This window comes from Lissotriton helveticus, chromosome 9, assembly GCF_964261635.1.
Source record: "Lissotriton helveticus chromosome 9, aLisHel1.1, whole genome shotgun sequence".
Classification (NCBI taxonomy): Eukaryota; Metazoa; Chordata; class Amphibia; order Caudata; family Salamandridae; genus Lissotriton; species Lissotriton helveticus.
The window spans coordinates 744961078-744984513 of record NC_136070.1 but is presented as its reverse complement, the minus strand read 5'-3'; the positions used below and the strand labels follow the sequence as shown (position 1 = coordinate 744984513).

Here is a 23436-nt window from a genome sequence, read left to right as displayed (position 1 = left end):
TGTGGTTGTTCAGTGTAGTCCCAGCGATTCCCTAGGCCTATTCATCTGTTCTGAAGTGGTTCTTATATCACTTATTTAGTATATGGTTCGTGAGGCCCCTAGGGCAGAATTGTATTTGTGCAACTTATAGTATGCTTATTGAGTCACTTTTGCTGCATCTTGAACTCTGACCTCATAAAGAGTGCAGAGAGGTTGTGTTAGTAATAAATACATATATATTTTATATATACCTTGTGTGGTGTCCGTTCATTTGGTATTCAAGGAGTTATTATTGGTAAAACAATTAGCTTCACATGCTCTCTGAAGTATTAGCCTAAGACTGCTTTGTCCCTGCTACCACTAGGATAGCTGGTCTATAAGGTTGACTTTACAACCATCACCATAAGGGTTGTTTGGACTGATACAGGGTGCCCACTAGAATAGTGGACATCACATATCAAGCCAAATTCTCACACTTGGCACTTTAGCACAGCTGTACAGTGTAAAGTGTGTGTGCTCTCTGTGGTAAATATGGTAAAGTTTGGTCTACACCTGTTTGGCATATTTAGTTTACCTGTCAGTCCCTTGTAAAGTGGTAGCTCAGATACCCGGGGCCGGTAAATTAAATGCTACTGGTGGCTTGCAGCGCTGATTGCGCCACCCTCCAAAGTAGCGTTTCAAACCTATCTCAGGCCTCTGCCATTGCAGGGCCTGTGTGCTCAGTGTTACTGCCGCTGTGATGTGGCACCTAAAGTGTGTGCCATGTCTATGACCCCCCTTTTACTGCATGTCAATCACCCCTAAGGTAGGCCCTAGCTAGCCCTATGGGCAGGGTGCATTGTAGGTAAGAGGTAGGACATGTACCTTAAGTGTGTGACCTGTCCTGGTTGTGAAAAACCGCCATTTTTGGTTTCTCATTGCTGTGAGCCTTCCCTCCCATAGGAATGCAATGGGGATTCCCTAATAAGTGTTTCAGTGGTAATTCCCGATATGAGAGGAGCAGGTTGGTCACGTTTGGTATGGTTGGAATAGTCCTAATAAATGCTGCGCAATGGTGTGCGCAGATTTATTATCACTATTTTAGACATTTCTGTGTGCTATGTGTCTGCCTGCCTGATGTGGATTGCATGTCTGGCTTTGGAGTGACATGGTCTGGTGAGGTGTGTGTGGCTCCAGGGAGGGCAGGGTGAGTAGGCACTAGACTGAATAGGAGATCTGTATTTGGAGTAGTGGGAGGAGTAGTGCCCTCACCTTGAATAGGTCTGTGCCTGCCTAGGTGAATGCTGGCTCCACCCCCTGTGGTGGTCTAACGAACGAGCCCCCACCTGACAATGGGAAAGAGGAGCTCTGTAAACAGTGCTCCAAAACCCCCCAGAACCAGTTCAGGCTGGTTACCCCAAGCCCTGTGCCAAGGGCAGACAAAGGAAAAGGGTGTATAAATATTTGGGCTGTGACCCCATGAAAAGGTTGTGCTTACTTGTACCTGTTTTGGGAGGCCAAAGGACTGCTGGGCATGGAGGAACCGCTGTGGGACCCAGCTGCACCTCCCTGGGGTCCCTACGTGCTGGCCTGCCTGTGCCCAGCTCTGCCCCTCTTCATTTTGGACTTGGCGCCTCATGAGCGCTACCTTTCTTATCCCCAGGACAAGAAGGGCTGGGGCTTCTCTACGCTGGGCTGCATATTGCTTCAGAGGGAATCCCTGGTGTAAGGTGTCCCCTCGTGCTGCCGGTGGACGGCGGAGCCTACCCTGCATGGTTGGTGCATCTGCAGCAGAGCAGGAGCCCACCCTGCACTGCCGCTGCTGAAGAGAGCAGGAGCCCACCCCGCACTGTGGTGAACTGAGAAGATGGCGGGTGCCCACCCTGCATTTCTGTTTATCGAAAAGCAGGAGCCTCGTCCGTATTTTTGTGCCTAATTAAAGTGTGAGTCCACCCCGCTGTCATGTGCACAGTAGTGTGCCCTCCTTGGGAACCACGGCATGGGGGGGTTATCCCGTGCTGTGAGGAGGAGCGGTAGCCCACCCCGCATTTGCGGTTATTTGGAGGCCGGAGCCCACCCCGCACTGGAGGAGCCGCTGCAAGCGGCAACAACGGAAGTCAGGTGCCCGTGCCTGACTGTGGGCGGGGCCTGCAGAGATTCTAAGAGCCTCGTGGATTTCATTCCCGTCCTCCCCAATGCTGGGAAGCGGACGTCTGACAGAGGTGCAGCCGGTTGCTAAGCCGGGGCTCTCGTGACCTTCGAGGAGAGCCCCGTGTGGTCCTGATGACCGGCGCAAAAAGGAACATTCATTGTACGGCCGGAGAGGCAGGTCCCTGGAGGCCCGAGAAGCTCTGGCGATGAAGAAGCAGCCCCGGTGAGTGGGGCTGTGTGGGAGCCTTTTGCTTCGTGTGCGAGAGCTGCACCAGAGGTGTCCCGGTGAAGGGGACACTTTGTAGGCCCGAGGTGCCCCGGCGAGAGGGGCCGAGTGCAGCTGTGTGGGCGCTCCCTGAAGCGGCACGGTGGTGAAGGTGCTGATTTATTTTTGGGGGCAGTTTGGTGATAGTAGTCCCGGAGTGGGGCTCCAGAGGCACCATAGGTGCCCTTTCTCATTTTGTTCGCCAAAGCTTCACCACAAGAGAGAGCGGGCAGCTACAACATGGATGCATTTTCTTGTGGGTCAAAAGAAAGGAGTGAGATACACTCCCCAGCGCATTGCGCACCCTGGCTTTGCTGCTTTGGCAGGCTACTTGCGAGGCCCACAGCTTACACCCTGACATTCTGGACAGAGGGCATTTTGAGCCCCAGAGAAAGGCCAGTTGGCCTGTGGTCCTGGTTGGTACCCGAGTGTACTAGCAGGGCGCAAGGCCCTAATGTGATTTATGCACCATGACTATTGCATAATGTGTTTATGCTTGTGATGCCTATGACATAATGTATTTATGGTTAGGGTTTTCATGTATATTGGGTTTATGCCTACAAAGATTGCATAATGTGGGTATGCTGATGATTATGCCCCATGCTGATGTGATCATGCTGAGTACAGTATTTTGCCAGTAGTTACTGGTTGTGATATTTTTACTATTTGTGCTTGTGTTGGTTCTGACAGTGGCCTGATTGGCCCTGTCATGTATATAATCCCCTGTGAATATTGCCTGGTGCCAGTTGGCACAGTGTATCTGTGTAATTATGATTCTATTGTGTTTTGGATAATACAAAGGCTATTTGTTATATAACCATGTGTGGAGTTTATTTTGTAGCGTGCCTAGTGTGTTGCTGCTGTGTGTGTGTGTGTGTGTGTGTTGCGCAAACGCTTTCGACATTGCCTCTGGGATAAGCCTGACTGCTCATGCCAAGCTACCATGGGGGGGGGGGGGGGCAGGGGTTATCTTCAGCGTGTAACTCCCTTGCCCTGAATAAGTGGTGGTTTCTGCCTGGCTTAGGCGCATGCTCTAGCCAACCAGAAATCCCATTTCTAACACCCGGGGACCAGCGAACGAGGAACAGAGCTATTCATTGCACCTGTATCCACCAAACATTTCTGTGCCGAACCATGCAAATCTGCTATGACATAAGGACCACGCTGATCAACAGGAATTTGAACTGGTCCCTTTCCCTGTCCCTGGCTGTCCTAACCATAGAAAATCCCTGCAGCTTCATCCATATAATAATCATCATGATAGTACTACCTTCACGGGGGTCATCAAAATAGTTCTGATCAGAAAAACACCCCCGAGGATGCACCTGCTTGAACCTCATCCTGACCAACCTCATAATGGCCCCTTCCACTTGAACCATGCCCTCTATGTACCACAATTTTCTGTAACAAATCTAGACACTTGCTTCGCCCATGTCCCTCCTTTTTGCAGTACGCACACTGATTCGGCCCTAGGGGTGCACCACCTCTACTGGCACCACGTGACCTCTTTGCTGGACCAGTGCCCCGTCCCCTTCCGGACCCTCTTGAAACCTTCTGCAGCAACACCCTTATTGTCAAATCCTTACTCTTCTTTTCCACCTTATCCTTTTCCTCATTTTCTTGATGCTCATAGTACTGGGCCATACTATATATCACCCAAGGGGAAGAGGTAGTCGAGGTGCTCTCCGAAGCCTGTAACAGAGCCGCAATCTCTGGAAGCAAATTTGTAACAAACCTGTAAACAAACAAACACCACCTTCAACTGACAAATCCTGTCCACTGAAACCCAAGAACACCCCTTCAAACCGAGTAAAGAAATCAGACACACTCTCTTTCTTTTGACGACATGCCGTCCGCTTATCCCAGTCTACTCATCTGGGTGGTATAAGAGAATGCGTATAAGCAATGGTACAACTAGGCAAAGCCAGAATCTCATCCCTAGGTTTTTCACCGGGGTTTCGCTCCTTGTTCCATGCCTTAATCAAGAGCCACCCAGTCCCACCCTGTGTATGCACCTGCCTCCATATATCCACTGGCACAAACAGCCTGAAAAACATCTCCATATCTGCTAGGGTCATAACTAAAGAGGCGATCTCTGTTAACTCTTTATAATACGCCGTAGGGTTTTTCCTAGGATTCGGTAACTGCCTCTTAAGAGCTAGAACCTCATTTCTCTTCCATTCGGTATAGACCCACTGTTCCTGAAAATGAGCCACCACCCGTTGTTAAGCCACATCTCTGGTCTGGTTACGCTGCTCTGGAATCTCTGGATGAAAAATAGGATGCACCTCCCTCATCGGAGATTGGGACACACTAATCGGAGTACGGTGATATAATCTTTCTCGATAACGAAGTTGTGTTCCAACATTACTAAGAACTTCTGCAGGGGCCATACCAGATGAATATAAATGATCTTGAATATCATAAATAATTTGGGGAGCTGTGTCTCCAATACACTGTTCCCACAAACCTATCAATGTAGCCGACATATGCAGAAGGGCATGTTGTTGTACAAACGGATCACAATCTTTCATCACACTCCATACATCCTCTACACTATAAATCGGACTCCGAGCCCATTGTGCTGCCTGATTCATGACCATCCTTTTCTCCTATTCACCCACATCAGATCGACTCGATACTCCCTCAATTCGCTTCTGTGCTGCTGCCCAATTCCCTGCATCTGGCCCTCGCACTGGTGTCCCAACACTACACAACACTGTGGATTAAATGTCTGGGGAAGACACAAGAGATACAGACGCAGGTGACTGTGTCAACAATGGCTGTGTGGTAGGTGTAAGAGAAGGAGGAGAAACATGAGTATTAATAGCAGATACTGCGGGGGTGCCTGCAGTCACCATACTCGCAGGTTGCGAAACTGAAGGGAAAACGGATAGGGCTGGAGCCAAAGCTGTTGAGTCTGCAGAAAGACCAGAGGCAGATGGAGGAGCAACAGAAGCCTAAGACGACGGAACAGCAGGATATATTCTCTGCAGGGCATAGGGATGTGGGTGGCGAGTTTCCAACAGATACTCCACAAAGGGATCCTCCTCCTCCCGAACAACATAAGACTTATTACATTGTAATCGAAACTTCCTATCTGCACACTCAATACCCTTTTCGGCTTGTTCCTTATCATAAGCTACAGCTTTCTGAACCATTGTCTGCATTGCCTTCTTCCTAGACTCCCTCTCAGCCCGTATACGCCTCTGCTTAGCTTCCTTCTGCCATACCTGCAAAGTATCAAACATCAACTGCCTACTTCTTCTAGCGAATAATTTGTCCTGTAAATAATTAAATTTTTGTTCGTCAAAGGTACCATCCAGTGGTCACTGAAGCTCTGTATTGTCCCTCGTATACTTGTGCCATAATGTACAAAACATAATAGGGCCAATACCAGGCTTCACATGCATCTCAAAATTCAGAGTGCCTCCTGGAGGCGCAGGCTGCCTTTCCTGCTGGCCACCTCGTCCTGCACGTGCTTAAGGTCAGAACCGGCAGACTTCTTTCACATGTTATGGGTATGTCCTCATCTCAACCCGTAGTGGGAGACACTGATATTCGAGCTGAGGAGGTACCACGGAGTCCCTTGAGCTTTCTCCTGGGAATTATGGATGGTTTAGACAAGTCCCGGGCGGACACGCTCTTTCTGGGTACTGCCTTCTTAGTGGCCAAACGGGACATTGCCGCCGCATGGAAAAACCCTACCCAACCTTGTGTAGTCAAATGGCGCAAGAGTGCAGATTGGTGCGCGGCACAAGAGAAGCCACTGTACGAAGCCAGAGGATGTCCAGCCAAGCATGATCGGGTGTGGGGCAAATGGTTGGGTCAGGTTGTGTAGTGGGATCTTATTATAGTGCGAGATGTTTCGGATTGGCACAGACCACAGTTTGTATTGTACACAACTTAATGCGACTGAAAATGAATGTATCATGCTTGAGATTAATTGACCAGTGCTGTATTTTTCCTCTCACTAAAACTGAATAAAATTGGTTATACAAGAAATAAATGTAATATGGTATTGGAAACTAAGCCTTAATCTAGTCCATATCATTAGGCAACTAAACTCAAGGAGCAATTATCATGAGAACTGTTCCGTAAAGGCAGGAGAGAGAAAAAACAAGAACATTATTCTAAATCCCGATCAGTTAGAGGTTTAAAGTGAATACTGTCTCTAAGGACAAGGGGAAATCTCAGGTTCTTCTCTAAAATGGAGTTTAATGCATTTCTAGACGTAGAAATCATAGTCACTTTGGTAGGACAAGAAAGGTAACTCTATAATAGTCCAACAGGAAAACATCCTATGGTATATTGACTGTTACACTACATTTATTGAATAATCCTGTATTATGTATGCCCTGCAATAGAAAACAAAAGCACTTTAAAAACTATAAACAACACTTCCATTCGGCCAAAGGAAATAGCCATCAATTTTAAAGAGTTGTGAATCTGTTCTCTCCAGGAATGTTACGAACATAAAGTAATACATTTTAACATGTTGCAGTTCAAGCAAGACCATAGAACTGACAGAATTGTGTACAGTATAATAAACAAGCATTTGCAATGCATTAGGTCTCACATTTACATGAGTTTAAGCTATTGGCATTGCAAATGAAAATGCGTTTTAATTATGTTTCAAAAACTAAAACATAAATAAAAGGCATTGTCATTTACAATGCCAATAGCTCAAACTCTCATAAATGCGAGACCTTTTGCATTGCAAATGCTTGTTTTCCGAGGCTGTTACAAATTGCAGCAAAAGAATGTCGGAAATACATTTGCTGGGGTCCAATGTTTTATGTAGAAGTTCATAGTAGGGGGGGGAGGAGCCATGATAGCAACAAAGATGGCCGCGTGAGCTCCCGGCTCCGCCGACCTCCGTCTCCCGCCAGTATATCCTGTCATATATCCTGAATTTGCGCCCTGCCTGCTTGTGTCTGAACTGGTCTGGATCGAAATGGTGCAATCCTGAGATTTCTGCCATTCCGGTGGAAAAAGATACGTTGTGTGGCATTTTGCGGCCTGTCCCAGCTTGAAAACCGGGGTCTCGAGTAACGGCCCAGCCGGGCTGAAGTTGAACAACATCGGCTGAGGTTGTGTGACAGGGTCCGGTCAACTGAGGTGTCAAGTTTTCCCTTGATTCGCTCTGGACGGCGATTGGTGCGCTTGGTACACATTGAGAGAGGGCTGGCGACACATAATCGCAGCAGCGGACCGGGGTCTCTGGCCCGGTTTTGGGAGCGGCCGGTGCTCGCCGGGTGGGGTTCTCCGCCTGCGGTAGCTGCGTCTGGATTGTTGTCGCCAACGGAGTGTCCCCCTCTGCAGTCTTCCATTCCGTATCCCCTTGTCTCCCCCTTCGGGGGACCGGGCTCTCCGGAGCCTACAATATGACTGCGACCGTATGCAGAGTGGTGGAACGAATCGGTAGTGTCCCGTCTCTACTAACTGTCTTGGCGGCCTTAGGGTCATTTCATGAGTGTATTGATTCCCACCGACGCACGATGATAACTTGCTTGACTAGAATTGAGCGGACCGGACCCTGCTCCACTGCGGGAAGAGGAACTACTCTAGATGCCCTCGATGGCCACTTCGATGGGGACCCTGTATTGTGGGAGGTGCTGGAGCCTCTGAATGGTGTTGTGTGTGATCGGAGAGGACACAATGTGGTGACTGGATCGTGTGGCCTACGACTACTCCCGATTATGGATGGACTACCTGCTGCCTCCCTTCCGGACCCCAACGCTGGGAACTTTTGTCGGCCTGGGCCTTTGTCACTCCCCTATGTGTCTAAGCTGCTAAGATGGCGGCTGCAACAACGCTATGCATCCGTGAGGACTAAGGGAGTCTCGGACCCTGGCGGAGTTATTGACACTTTCCTCCCTGTGCTACATCCTGGTTTTGACTCTGTTCCGATCTTTTTATGTTTTGACTATCCTGCTGAAGCGGCTGCTCGTCCGGGAGAGGTTAGTGTGTCTGTTCGAAGGGGACAAGATTGAGAGACTGAGTTTCACATCGAGTCTTGCTGGCCACGGGGTGTGCGATGAAACTGTTTATGGAAAGCAGGGCGGTATTTGAAGTTTCCCCTGTTACGCTACGAATTTGCTGCTTACTATGTTTTTGGTTTTATTAAGGGGATTCTTGGTTCGGGCGTGGGGAGGGGGGGCCGGGGATATGATAGACGATGCCCTCCTCCGTTTCTTCCTCCTTTTGGGGTTTAATTAGTTGGGGCGACAGGCACGCTGCTAGTGGGTTGGGCTGTAGCCATCTGCAGGGGTGCAGGGTGGGGGGATGTTTTTTTTTTTGTTTTTCTTTATTTTGTTTCTATGGCCTGTTCTTCTTTCCTTTCTTCTTTTACGAGATGTGGGTGGATTATCCTGAGCTGATCTTTCTCATATTTGGGTGTCAAGTGTTCTGGCTGTATCATCCAGATTTACTGGGTGGACGGGCTCTGAGGGCTTCAGCTAGCGGGGTTGTGGATTGTAATGTCCTTACACCTGCCACTTATTTGCTAGTGTTAATGTTCCAGTCCCCGTTTAATTGATATGTACCCCTTTAGTCTATTTGCCTGTTCACCTCCGCACTGTGCTCTGATGTACGATACCCGATGTGTGTACTTCACTCTTTTGTTTTCCTTCAACTAATAAAAATATATATAAAAAAAAGAAGTTCATAGTAGGAATTTTAGTGCAAGGTCATCTCTAGTGCACTGCCAGTTACGTTACACAATGACACATTAATTTTTTTGTTGGAGCAGACGCCAAAACTTGAACCTGGTTCCTTAGCTCTGAAGTCTGCAGCTCTGACGCTTACGCCAGATAAAACCCACAAATGCCCCTCTCGAGTCTGGGGCTCTATCTAGCCAGTCTAAAGACCACCCAAGGATGGCAGTCTGCGGACTTCACATCCTACAGCAGAGAACGAAGATCAAGTCTCGGCGTGGGTGCATCAAGCTGTGTGATTACAGGCACACCATTTAATCTTGTGTGGCAAGAAAAAAAAACAAATGTGTAATGAAATCTAGTGCTCATGTAAAGCACTCCATTCCCCATTGGACTCTGAGGAGTTTGTACAAATTTGTAAATAAAAAAAGTATTCTCTTTTTATGACTACTGGTTCCCCGTACCGGAATACACCGAACCAAAATCCTGCTCTTAATCCCTTTCTTCCTGTTGCCTATCCTGAGTCGTAACAGCAGTTCTACGTTCAGCTCACCTCACAAGTACTGTGTCACAGATCTCACTGTGGACAGCCCTGCGCAACGCTAACCGAGACCTAAAAAAGAATGATGGCTTATTATTTAGTGATTACTACTGTATAGCTTTTCCCTACGTCTAAATATCTTTAATGATAAATCCTGTTTTCAGTGCACTTCACAAAAAATAAACTGGTGAGTTTTATAAAAAGAAAGTCCTGCCGATACCACGCACTGCCATCTTTAATCTTAATGTCAACGCTGCGTTGCGGTGTCTGGCGAGTTAACTAACACCAGACCATCCTTCGGCTGGAGGTGAAATGTCAGATAGGCCTTCGGGCACGGTCTTTCTCTGGACAGGGACACTATGGATGCCCCGACCCTCCTTTGGCAAGTCTCTCAACTCCAGGGAAGCATGTTACTCATTTCAGTGCTCCATTGTCAATTAGCACAGCCAGCAACCACTCCCAGCCTCCATTGCCACAGTGAAAACACACACCCCTGCCTCTGAAACACTGCAGTGGGTAACACTGCATCCACCTTGCTGCAAACACACACGTTTCCCTGCTCTTCAGCTGTTCTCTCTCGCGCACGTACACATCTTCCACAGCATCTCACGCGCACACAAACACACACCTCTCTGCATAGCATTAATTACACCTCTGCATCACACACACTCACCTCACTGAACAGCATTACTCACAATCGCACCTCTGTAGAGCCTTACTTATACACCTATACATACACACCTCTGCACAGCATTAGTACACACACCTGTGTTACACACACACACACACATCTTTGCGAAGCATTTTACAGCACATGCCAGCGCATATAGCAGCTATTATATAAACACACACATATAATGTCATACACCACTTAAAGTTATACATGGCGTTCCACAGCCCCTCTGAACCCTCTCAACATCGAACACACGTCTAGGCACAGATTTTTACAAACCCACACCTCGCTCTCTGGGTGATTTTCTTCCCCACCACTGTAACACCAGTGACGGAACTAGAGCGGCTCTAAAATGTAAGTCACTTAGCTGCTTGAGTACTTTAGAGAAATGTTTAGTTTTCTGCTGCATACCACACCACCCAGTGATGCTGTTCCTGTGATTCGAATGTGGCTCCGTCATATAAAGATATATCTATAAAATGCTGAGATAGATCCTGGAATATCCAAGCTCCGCTGGTGTACACGGCTGTGTTTAGATGAGTAAGGGTAAAAGCCCAGGCAAAAAAATTACACAGTCTGACAAAAACAGGTAAAAATACACACCATAAGGAGAGAGGGACTCAAGAAAATGTATATGATAAATTGAAAAATTTAATTATATTGATAAAAAATTGATATAAACATATTCATTCAATACACATGATTAAAACAAGTTAATTAAAAAAAATGTATGTTGTATGATTTTTAAAATCATATGCTGTTACTATAAAGAGTATACATAGATCACGGGATTGTTGTCAACATAATGATAATGCCCAGAAATTGTGGAGGATGCTGATTCCTGGGTGTGTTTAGAACATGCAGAGAGAAAAAAAAGACTATGAAGCATCCACTTACGCCCTGGCTTTCGGAAACCCCATTGACAGGAGAATGTCCAGAGATGATCAGTGTTTTTTATAGTCCCTCCCTTTTGCTGCTGGTTTCTCCTGGGAGTCACTACCGTACCGATTTTCCTTCACAACCATGGCTCCCGTGAAAGCGCTTTGCTGAAACGCCGTGATCAAAAGAGACGCCCACGAAAATAAAGTGGAAGCGCGCCATGCGCGCGTACCGTACAGGTGCACATCTCCTGTCCGGCGAGGCACGGCAAACTGGAGACAGGGAAGGTACAAACATGCCTCCCTTCTAATTAAAAGCACGCATCTTTCACGCGTGTCAATCGGAAGCATGGGTGGAGCTTCCACCCCGCTTCAGAAGCAAAAAAGACGACAATAGTCTCGCAAGCGAGCAGCTCATGCGCTGCGTCGATAGGCGAGACCTAATGATGGACACATTTGAGGATCCTCAGTGCACAACAGAGACAAGTCGGTGGCAGACTGTACTCCCTACACATTTTAAGAGTTTAAGTTTGAAAACGCGACAAGGCCTTCTTAAGTCCAACAAACTTTGCAATATTAATCACAGTAAAAACATTGAATTTGCATCCCTCTAGTAATAGTAAAACTATAGTATAGCAATTTGTGGAATTTACTTCCACAGTAACGATCCCTATGTCCCTGACATATTTGCATGTGCTTTTGGATGTTATAAAAGTGCACCTTCAGGTGCAATTTTATGGGGTTGCTATTCTTTTAACTTTTGGCCCTCGGGAAGAATGTGATGTCATTGTGAAGATGCAGGCTGTCTGCTAAAAGCTATCATTTCATGTCTCTGTCAGACTGAGAAAGGCCTCTACATAGTGACCGAGCCAGTAACTCCATTGAACACCTATCTGAAGTTGAAGGCTGAGGCTGGTGGGCTGAATGAACAGGAGATCTCATGGGGGCTCCACCAAATTGTGGTAAGAATAAGTTACTAAGGATGTTGAAGGTGTGTGAGGACGAGTGTTTTTTTATAACCATGTAGCCTTTTTGTTTCAGTGTCTTACACAACACGCGAACACTGCCTCTCTTGGGCCTTAACTGTAACTTTTGAGCTCTGTTAATTTTAACCTGTCCTAACTTTGATAATGGTACTGAAACACTTAAGTCATGTGGCAATTATTTCTTTTTCTATATTGGGAGTCTTCTCTACCCAGAAACACTTTATGGGGAATTCCGTTGCTTTTCTCACATATTGTAGATTATAAGCACTGATTCTGCTGTGTTACGAATGTATTTAGAGTTGTTTGCCCAGTATTTGGCAATAGTAACACAACTTTTTTGAAGGCGCATTCCTGATTTACTTGTGCGGAGAAAGTGTTAGTAGTGCAGTAGACTTTCACTCATTGTGGAACCATGTGCAAAACCTACATGCGTCTTGAAAATATGTGCTGTGGCATTTAAAATGTATTTTTGACTTTCTTTTCTCATTTTCCTTATTTTAAATGTGCTCAGGTCAGTGTGAGGGCTGTTTATGAATTTTTTTTATTTTTGACTGATTTGGTTCCTAAACTAGCCCGGAATCATGCTTTCTGCCTTTTTCCAGAGCAATTGCTACAGGAGTGGGGGTTGAAAGAAACTCCTGATACTTAATCTGTACATGTCATCAGATTCATGTGTAAGGGCCACTGTTTAATAGTACACAACCATGTTGGAAGCCGCTTTGCACTATGGAAGAAACCAGCATCGACAAAGCCTATGTCTGGTATAGGCTGTCAGCCTTTTGACTTTGTCACAGCTTGTTTTGTTGTGTCATGGTTTTTGCAAACTTATTGTTGGAGAAGTTGTTGGACACTTAACATATAAACAAAAATTGGCTAAAAGCAAAATATCTATTTGAAATCTGAAAAACAAATGGTGATTGTAGACTCACATGACTTGCATACTGCTGCAATCTAGATTTGGGTTCGAATGTAGCTTCAAGGAAATCTTATCAAGTCATGAGGTATAGTGACTCCACCTATAGCTGGTTATGCACATGAGCATCATCTCTATTTTTTTTTTTTAATTGTGTTTATTGTGGCATTTCGTTAAGATACACAATACAGTCACATCTGTGAACATGCAGGCAAATGTGAAGAGCAAGAGTCAGGTCAAAGTATAATACACAGCCTTCCGGTCCACAACACTGAGGTCGGACGGCATCTCAATATAGTAAAACAGTATTAGGAACAGGTCAGTACCCGCATTGGACACAGATAGGGCAGTCGTACCACAGATTTTGTTTAAAACAGAAACAATACAAAAACAAAGAAATCCAGCAGAGCTTGTCAAGGTAGCCATTAGTCCAGCTTAAGGGTCCGGCACCAACTAGTTGTGCCGCCTCGTCCCAGGCCCGTCAATAAACCACACAGTTAAAGAAACATCACCTGATTAGGAAATAGACATTGGCAGTTCCCAGTGAAGACAAATCTCGAACCCACAGCCTATACACTCTCCTCAGGAGCCTCCACGGGACATCGCCAGGTCCAGCGTTGGAGAGTCACACAGTTCACCCCGGTATGTGTTCCAGTGTCCCCATTTCTTGTCCCACACCTTGGGGCATCCCCTTATTTTATATATAGTCTTCTCTGCTGTCATGCACTGGTCCAACGCGGCCACCCAGCCTACCACCAGCGGTCTGTCCGGGGAACTCCATCCCATCGCTATGGAGCGTTTAACCAACAGAAACCCCAACGCCGCCCATTGTAGCTCCGGAGCAGTGAGGTCATTAGGTCCCCAAATATTGAGGACACATTCTTTAGGCGACGCGGATAGGGGCTTGCCCAGGGAGCGGCTCATTTTACTCAGCGCGGCAGCCCAGAACCGCTGTATCACAGGGCACTCCCACAGGATGTGGTAGAAGGTTCCAGGGAGTCCGCAGCCACGGAGGCATAGGGCGTCAGGTCGCCGACCTATCCTGGCCAAGTTAAGGGCTGACATATATGCCCTGTGTAGTACTTTTAGTTGAATCAATTTGAACCGGTGACATATAGCTGATTCCCTCGGAGACATCAGTGCCGATCTCCACTCCTCTTCATCTAGTTCAAGTTCAAGAATTTGTATAGCGCACTACTCACCCAGAGGGTCTCAAGGCGCTTGGGGAGGGGGTTCATTATTTATCGAATAGCCAGGTTTTAAGTTCTTTTCTGAAGGAGATGTGGTGTTGTGTAAGGCGGAGGTGAGTGGGGAGTGAGTTCCAGGTCTTGGCCGCCAAGTAGGAGAAGGATCTACCTCCAATGGTGGATCTTTGGATACGCGGAACTGCGGCGAGGCCTTGATTGGAGGATCTCAGTTGGCGGGTGGGTGTGTGGAAGGATAGTCGAGTGTTGAGGCATTCGGGTCCTAGTTTGTAGAGGGCCTTGTGTGCGTGGGTGAGGAGACGGAATGTTATTCTCTTATTGACGGGAAGCCAGTGGAGGTCTTTCAGGTGGCCGGTAATGTGATCTTGGCGAGGGATGTCCAAAATGAGTCTCGCCGAAGCGTTTTGGATGCGTTGGAGTTTTTTCTGTAATTTGGCTGTAATTCCGGCGTAGAGGGTGTTTCCGTAGTCTAGTCGACTCGTAACCAGTGCGTGGGTGACAGTCTTTCTTGTCTCGGTGGGGATCCAATGGAAGATTTTTTTGCGCATACGAAGAATGTTGAAGCAGGAGGATGAGACGGCGTTGACTTGTCTGGTCATCGAGAGGGAGGAGTCTAGGATGAATCCTAGGTTACGTGCGTGGTCTGTGGGTGCAGAGCCCAGCTCCGAAGGCCACCATGAGTCGTCCCAGGCAGAGGGGGATGATCCTAGGATGAGCACTTCCGTTTTGTCTGAGTTAAGTTTTAGACAGCTGTTTTTCATCCATATGGCTACTTCTTTCATGCCTTCGTGAAGATTGGTTTTGGCGGTGTTGGGGTCTTTGGTGAGGGAAAGGATCAGCTGGGTGTCGTCAGCGTAGGAGATGATGTTGAGGTTGTGTTGGCACGCGATGGAAGCGAGTGTACTCATGTAAACGTTGAAGAGGGTGGGGCTGAGTGATGATCCTTGTGGTACACCGCAGATGACTTCGGTGGCTTTTGATTTGAATGGGGGAAGTTGGACTTTCTGAGTTCTCCCAGCTAGGAACGAGATGATCCAGTCCAAGGCTTTTCCTTTTATGCCGATGTTGCTGAGGCGTTGTATGAGGGTGTTGTGACAGACAGTGTCGAAGGCGGCGGAGAGGTCGAGTAGAATGAGGGCCACTGTTTCTCCGTTGTCCAGTAGTGTTCGGATGTCGTCTGTTGCTGCGATGAGGGCGGTTTCGGTGCTGTTTGGCTCGAAAGCCGGACTGTGAGGGATCAAGGGAGTTGTTGGATTCGAGGAAGGCGGTGAGTTGGCTATTGACGGCTTTCTCAATGACTTTGGCCGGGAATGGGAGGAGGGATATGGGGCGGTAGTTTTTAAGTTCAGAGGGGTCTGCTGTGGGTTTCTTCAGGAGGGCGCTGACTTCGGCATGTTTCCAACTTTCTGGGAAGGTAGCCAAGTTGAAGGAGCAATTGATGACATCACGGAGATGGGGTGCGATGATGGAGTCTGCTTTGTTGTAGATGTGGTGGGGACATGGGTCGGTTGGCGAGCCAGAGTGGATGGAATTCATTAGGCGGATGGTGTCTTCAGTGGTGATTGGGTTCCAGGCGCTGAGGTTGTTAGAGGGCGTCTTAGGTTCTGAGGGGGGTGGAGAGGATTGTTTGTTGGAACTGTTTTCGAAGCTGTTATGTATGTCGGCAATTTTGTTGTAGAAGAAGGAGGATAACGAGTCGCAGAGGTCTTGGGAGGGAGTGATGTCGTTTGAGGCTGCGGTGGGGTTGGTGAATTCTTTGACGATGTTGAATAGTTCCTTGCTGTTATGGGCGTTGTTGTCGATTCTTGAATGCTGATTTCTTGGTGGCTCGAATCAGCTGGTGGTGTATGCGGGTGGCTGACTTGAAGGTGGTCATGTTGTCGGTGGTTGGGTTTTTTCTCCATGTTTTCTCGAGAGTACGGCATAGCTTCTTGTATTTCTTAAGGTCATCGTTGAACCACGGGGCTTTTTTGTTGTTTTGTTTGGTGTGAAGGTTTTTCAGGGGTGCTAATTCGTCAGCGCTGTGAGTGATCCATTGCTTGAATTTGATGGCAGCTTGGTTTGGGTCCGATGAGAGTGCGGGTGGGTTCTGGTTGAGCGATGTGAGGAGTTGGTCGGTGGTGATTTTGTTCCATTTTCTCCGGGGGATAGGTTGAGGGGGGTTTTGGGTTGAGGTGGTTTTGTAGCTGAAGTGAACACAACAGTGGTCCGTCCAATGGAGAGCTGTGGTGTGATCGAAGGAGATATGTTTGCTGGAGGTTTAGATTGGGTCGAGCGTATGTCCGGCTACATGGGTGGGGGTGTTAACAAGTTGTTTGAGGCCGAGATTGGCCAGGTTGTCAAGAAGGGTGGTGGTGTTGCTGTTGTTTTTCTTTTCCAGGTGGAAGTTGAGGTCTCCTAGTAGAATGTAGTTCTCGGAGGCGAGGGCATGTGGACCGATGAAGTCAGTGATGTCTTCGCTGAATTGTTTACGGGTTCCTGGAGGCCTGTAGATGAGGGTGCCTCTGAGTGTGGTCCTAGGGTCGGTGTGGATCTGGAAGTGGAGGTGTTCGGCAGTTGTAAGGTTATCGTCGGAGCTGGTTGTGATGCGGATGGAGTTCTTATGGACGATGGCGATGCCTCCTCCTGTTTGGACGGTGCGGTCTTTTCGGATGATCTTGTAATTGTGCGGGACGGCAATGGCGATGTCGGGTGTTGATGATGCGTTCATCCATGTTTCCGTAAGGAAGGCGACGTCCGGTGATGTAGTGTCGAGTAGATCCCAGAGTTCGGTGGCGTGTCTGTGGACCGAGCGGGTGTTCAGCAGGATGTACTTCAGGTGGTTAGAGTCAGAGCTGTGTTTGGGGTTAGTGGATGTGGTGTGGGTCTTAACGCTGATAAATTTGCAGGAGCGGCAGGCGAAGGGACCGTGGGTACGTCACGGGGCAGCCTCGTAGCATTGTGGTGTGTGTCCGGGGTTAAGGGCGAGGAGAGTTGCGGCGTCATACCTAAAGCGAGTGGGGTGGGTATGGCGGGGACCAGGGGGTCTGGCGCTGGGCGCGGTCCAGGCGCGAATGGGCGTAGACGGGCGTACCTTTGGCGCGCCTTCGGCGCGCATGGGGCGCGACCGCTGCGCGTGAAAACATCTGACATATGTGGATAGTGGAGGGGGGCGGAGCGAGGGGCTCTCACATGGGAGGCGGGGGCGGGGTGGAGGGACTGGCTCAAACAACAAAATGGAAGCACAAACAAAGAGAAACAGGACGATATTGGGGCACAGTCGGAGTAACGCTGTGGAATGGGCAGTGGAAATCAGGCGAATCAGGCACAAATGCAGCAACAGGCAATGCGAGCAGTACCCAAATGGAAATTAAACCAGTGAGCAGTATAGCGCTACGGTAACAGGCAGCATTGAGCAGTATAGCGCTACGATACCAGGCAGCAGATCCCAGGCAGCAGAGAGCAGAGCAGTAAGTCGGGAGGGTCAGGGAGCGTGAGGAGCGACGACCGCTTCCGAGGAAGGTAGGGTGGTCTAGGGGACCCATGTCTACCTCCCACTTGATCCTCAATGACAGGAAGGAATCGGGGAGATTATTGCAGAGTTTACGGTAAGTTATAGAGATGGCCTTTTCAGGAAGAGGTTCTGACAAGAGCCTGTCTTCTAAAGGGGAGGTATCCGGTATGGAAGCGAGGTCTGGAATTGCATCACGCAGAGCATGTGTAATTTGCAGGTACCTGAAGAATTCAGTGGGTGCCAGGGCATATTTAGCTTGTAAGTCGGTAAAGGTCCGCAATCTACCCTTGTGGACAAGGTCTCCAACCTCCGAGATCCCAATCGCATCCCACCTGTCAAAGCCCTGGGAGAAGCAAAGGAAACCCAGACGCTGTGAGGACCACAAAGGCGAGGCTTTGGTAAGTCTGTCAGTCCATCCCAGCCTTTTGTTGGCTATGTGCCAAACCCCCACCGTATGCGCCATGGGTCCTACGTATCTTGTTTTTGTGGGTTTACCATACAAAGCCCCCATGTAGCCCTCTCGTCCCGTTTGTTCTCTATCCAACAGGAAGGCCGGATTCCGAGGTGAACCGTGTATCCAGTGGTTGATCACCACAAGCTGGGAGGCCCAATAATAAAGCCGGAGGTTAGGGAGGGCTATTCCCCCATCATACCAGCCCTGAAACAATTTACAGAGAGCGATCCGAGCTGCACCACCGTCCCAGAGCAGCCCTCGGAGCTCACTTTCCACCGATCTGAAGTACGAATCCGAAATGGGGAAAGGGCTGTTCTGTAGGACATAGATGAAGCGTGGAAGCGCTAGCATTTTGAATAGTGCTGCCCGACCCGGGAGAGAGAGCGGGAGCGATCGCCAATGAGCGACGTCGCTACGAAGCCTGCGGAGTGGGGCAAACATGTTGCGGTCGTAGAATTTTGTGGAGTCGGGAGTAATGAAAATACCAAGGTATGTAAAGCCGTCAGAGGCGATTGTAATTGAAAAACCCCGAGGCAAGCGAGGTGGCGGGCCATGTAGCATGTACAGCACCGATTTGGACCAATTTATGGCGTATCCAGAATACTTCCCAAAGTTAGTGAGGACATGGAACAGACTGTTAATGGGGGACGACACGTAAATCAGGATGTCGTCGGCGTAGAGCGAGATTTTATCAACTGTCTTGTCACTCCAACGCAGGCCTCTGATTGAGACATCGGTGCGGACCCAGTGAGCCAGCGGCTCCAAGGTAAGGGCGAACAACAAGGGGGAGAGGGGGCAGCCCTGTCTGGTGCCCCGGTGGAGAGGAAATCTTCTGGACGTAAAATTGTTGACCCGGACCTGGCCTAAGAGGCGCACCCATGAAATGAAGTTGGGTCCGAAGCCAAATCGGCGGAGAACCTCGAACAGGTAGGACCATTCGATCGAGTCGAATGCCATTGCTGCATCGAGGGATAATATAGCAGCATCCTGAGATAAGGTGGGCTGACGGCTCAACACGCCCTGGACCCTACGGAGATTCAGCGCCGTGTTTCGGCCAGGAAGAAAGCCGGACTGATCATCGTGTATCAGCGAAGGGAGTACCAAGAGAAGACTGCTTGCTAGCAGTTTAGCCAAAAACCTGGTGCTGATCAAAGAGATCGGCCAATAGGAGCTACAAGCTGTGGGAGGCTTGGCGGAGTTTAGGATGACCGCAATTGAGGCCAGCCTTTGATCGAGGGGGAGCACCCCATCATCTCTATTCTTAAATTATTTTCTTTCCATCATTGGGTTTGGACGTGTGTTACTGAGTTCTGGAGCGGTGCCAAGGGTGTGATGTCTTTGGGCCTTCTCGGTTCCTCTCCCTTGCGTTGATATTGCTGTGTTTCCCTTACTTGCATCGACATGACGTGCATGTACTCGTTCGGTTCGGCGATTGGATAGATTTCGATGCCCCAGTAGGTGCCTTGCACTTCTGGGCCTTTCCCGATTTCTCCACATCAAGCATGTCTCGCCTGTGATGGAATGGAAGTCATTCTCCTAGTGTGGTTGTTTTTTATGCCAAACATCCCTGGGTTGATCTCCACCGTCTCTTCAACCTCTGTCTCTCCAGAGCACATCTAGGACTCCTGCTTCACTTTCAGTTCTAAGAAAACGTTGTTACCGCCAGTCTCAATGCCTTGAAATGTGGCGGAGAAGACTCTCCGATTTATTCAGCGCCCTGGAGCCATCTGCCACCAAGGAAGAGGACTTCTCACAAGAACCCAGCTCTGGTTCTGATCTGGAAATTGAAGACTTCCGCCCAGCAGGCCACAAATACTAATCCGCGCATGCATTCCCAGCACTGATAGTACTCTGAGCACCCCTTTCGAGAGGTCAGGCATCCAACTTTGAAGCCCACCAGCAGGCTTCCTGTCCACCACTACCTCTCCACCATGGTCGGCACCAACACATTCTACGTCGCGACCTGCCTCTTCCGCCTGCTCAGTTGAACCTGTTCTTCAGCGGCTTTAAGAACTCCTTGACACTGGTCGTCAGCGTCACATCACGATCTACCCACACAGTGGATGGATCCTTACGCAGTCACTACCACCGATGGCTCAGAGCGCAAGCTCTGTTTTAAGGAAACCCTTGACCATCGGCAACAGCCCATGGGCAAGCAGGGATACCACAACGCAACCAGTCCTCCACTGTTGCCTCATCCTCTCCCTTCTCCTTCTCAACCTCCTCCTCCTTCTCCTTCCTCACCCCCCACCCCACCTGCTGACTCCCCTACCTTACTTTCCTCAGGGGTCTCTACACTTAGGGTTTGTCGGTTCTAGCCAAGGGTACCCAGGGGAACCTTATGACCTAGAACTGCAGGATAACCCCTGGGTTGACTATGATGTTGATCTTCCAGGTGATTCCAGATTCCGCCAGGTGATTCCAGATTCTGCCTGCCCCTCCCCACCAGATGCTCCCATCTCATATCACGAGGTCCTCAAAAGAGCGCTCTCCTTCCACAAGGTGGAGATGCATAAGGATGCCATTGAGGAGGATTTCCTACTGGAAACCCTTTCATCCTCCAAGCTCTCCCTGCAATACGTCCAAAAGCTAACAGGCATGCTCAAACTGGCTCCTGATATTTTCGGTGAGCATTTTCAAGCCAAAGTGATCACCCCTAGTGTGGACAAAAAAAGCAAGGAATTACCTGCAGGCCAGGTCTACATGAAAGGTCAACTCCCACACTGGTCCTTGTTGGTCCACACCGCCTGCTAGTGTGCCATTGCTCAGGGTACCAGTGACGCGACACCAACAGACAAGGAAGGGAAGAAGATTGATGCTGCTATCAAAGACATTGCTACTCAATTGTCCACCCACTGGCGCTTTCAATTAGCTTATTTTCCAGATAAGACAGGGCACACTGAGATGGCATGGAGGACTGCTTCCAACGCCTTCCTGATGAGTACCGCAAAAGCGGTCAAGATCTGGTCTCGGAATCTCATCTCAAACTCCTCCAAAAGCTGTGCCTTTGATGCTGTGAACACTGCGGCACGTGGCATTAACTCTAGCGTCCTAATTCGTAGACCTGCCTGGGTGTGTGTCTTGGGCTTCAACAGCATGTCCTCAACCTGCCCTACGATGGGAAATATCTGTTCGGACCGGAGGTTGATCAGATGTTGGAAAAGATAAAAAAAGACACGGAGACCCTCAAGATCTTGGGCGCCCTGTAAATGCCCTCCGTCATGCGTCCTTTTGATTGCCTGCCTACTGCAGCGTCTTGAAGGATACTCCACCAGAGGCTTCCTCCTCTTTCCAACACCAGGAGGCTCATTAACCTTCCACCAGTAGTTCTTTTCGAGGTGACTACAGAGGCAACAGTTCCAAAGGAAGAGGTAAGGGTGGTTCCCCCAAAGGAAACGCCCCCGCCAAACAGTGATTTGCCACCCCACCCCTCAATTCAGACTACTCCTTGGGGGTCAACTTCTGGGGGATTTCTACAAATGGCAGCACATCACCTCAAACCAGTGGATACTAGACCTTATGCGCCATGGTTACTGTTTGAGGCTCACTTCCACTCCTCCCAACATACCACCCTGCAGACACGTCTCCTCCCCGCAACACCAAAGCCTCCTTCGGGAACAGGTAGACTCCCTCCTCCTCAAGGGTGCCATAAAGCCAGTGCCACTGAACTTACCAGGTACAGGGATGTACTTCCTCTATTTTCCTGTTCACAAAAAGGACGGGTCCCTCAGACCCCTCAACAAGTACATGCTGGCCGAACACTTCCACCTGGTCACTGTACAGGATGTCATACCGCTACTACAGCAAGTGGACTTCATGACTGCCTCGACCTCCAAGACAACTTTCACATCCCAATTTACCCAGCTCACCTTCGCTACCTCTGGTTTGTGGCAGGCATTATAACTTCGAAGTGCTACCCTTTGGCTTCACTACTGTGCCTAGAGTGTTTACAAAGTGTTTAGCGGTGGTATCCAGGGCACCTGTGGTTCTTGGGCATCCCCATTTCTATTACCTGGACGACGGCTAATCAAGGGAGCACCTCACCATCTGTGCATAGCATACACTTAGGCTACCATGCACCTCATACATGACTTGAAGAATGACAATCCAGGGTCCCTGACTCCTGTGACAGCATTGAACCTGCGAGTGCTACTGGGATCCTTGGCTACACTGCATCTTAGTGTGGGGCGGGGCAGCGCTACACCACAGTGCGCGGCGGACGGCCAAACGGGATATTGTAGCAGTGAGACTTAGCAGATTTCCTAATTAAAGGCTATGTGCGCAGAAGGAACATGACCTGCGGTCACTACCCCGAGCACGTACTGCGTGCATTGAAGATCACCCACCCCCTTGGTTAGAGACCAGCCCAGTGGAGGCTGGTGACATTTGAAAGTGGTGGGGCGGAAACTGATAATCATACTGCACCCGAGCGAGCAAAGCGAGCGAGCCCGAACCTCCTAGGAGGGTTCGGGGGGATTTCCCCCTGAGAAAATTTTTGAAAAAATAGTGGGAAAATGGTGCATTTTCAAGCAAATTTGAGAAAGCAGGAAGGTTAATAAAGCAATTGTGAAAGTGCAGGTATTACATTATTAAAGGGCTGTCATATATCATATTAAAGAGCTGTCCTATAACATAGGTAGCTGCTTATTCAGTATAACCACAGAGCTTCATAACAGACTTCAAGAAAAAATGCTGAGAACCTCACAGATGGTTTTGTTTACAGTTTAAATCAAAAAAGTTGTTGGTTTTGTTGTTTGCAGTTTAAATAAAAACAAACAACTTTTTTGATTTAAACTGCAAACAACAAAAGAACCAACTAAACAGGTCACAAACTATCACCATTCAAGTTCGACATATTTACTTTTTGCTCTAAATTCAGCACGTCTGTCTTTAAGTGCAGCAAATTTTTCAATTACTTGAACGTTAAAGTCAGCAATATTTTGAACAAGCTTGTTCTCTATAGAGAGCATTGCCAACGCATTGAGTCTTTCCTGAAGCATGGTGTTCCTCAGGAATGTCTTAATCCTCTTTAAGGTGGAAAAACATTGTTCTGCCTCTGAGGTTGTCATAGGAGTGGTATTGACAATTTTAGTTAAAGCTACTGTCTCAGTAAATGTCTTTTACATATTAAGTTTATGAATTAAAGACAGCAAAGACCTGGCATCTTTGGCCTTCTGGTACACAGGCATTGAGTACATTACTGTCAACTCACTTTTCAGGTCCTCTTGGTTGAGCATCGGATAAGCTGCCACAGCCTCAT

General features: G+C 48.5%; 1 protein-coding gene across 2 annotated transcripts in view; it reads left to right on the top strand.

Annotated features, from left to right (window-relative positions):
• The window catches only part of SCYL1 (SCY1 like pseudokinase 1), a 990258-nt gene that overhangs the window by 56400 nt on the left and 910422 nt on the right, over nt 1-23436 (top strand). For both annotated transcript variants that reach the window (XM_078660868.1, XM_078660869.1), the window contains exon 3: nt 11965-12087. In XM_078660868.1, coding sequence (XP_078516994.1) covers nt 11965-12087 — 123 coding nt within the window. The remainder of the gene's footprint in view (nt 1-11964; nt 12088-23436) is intronic.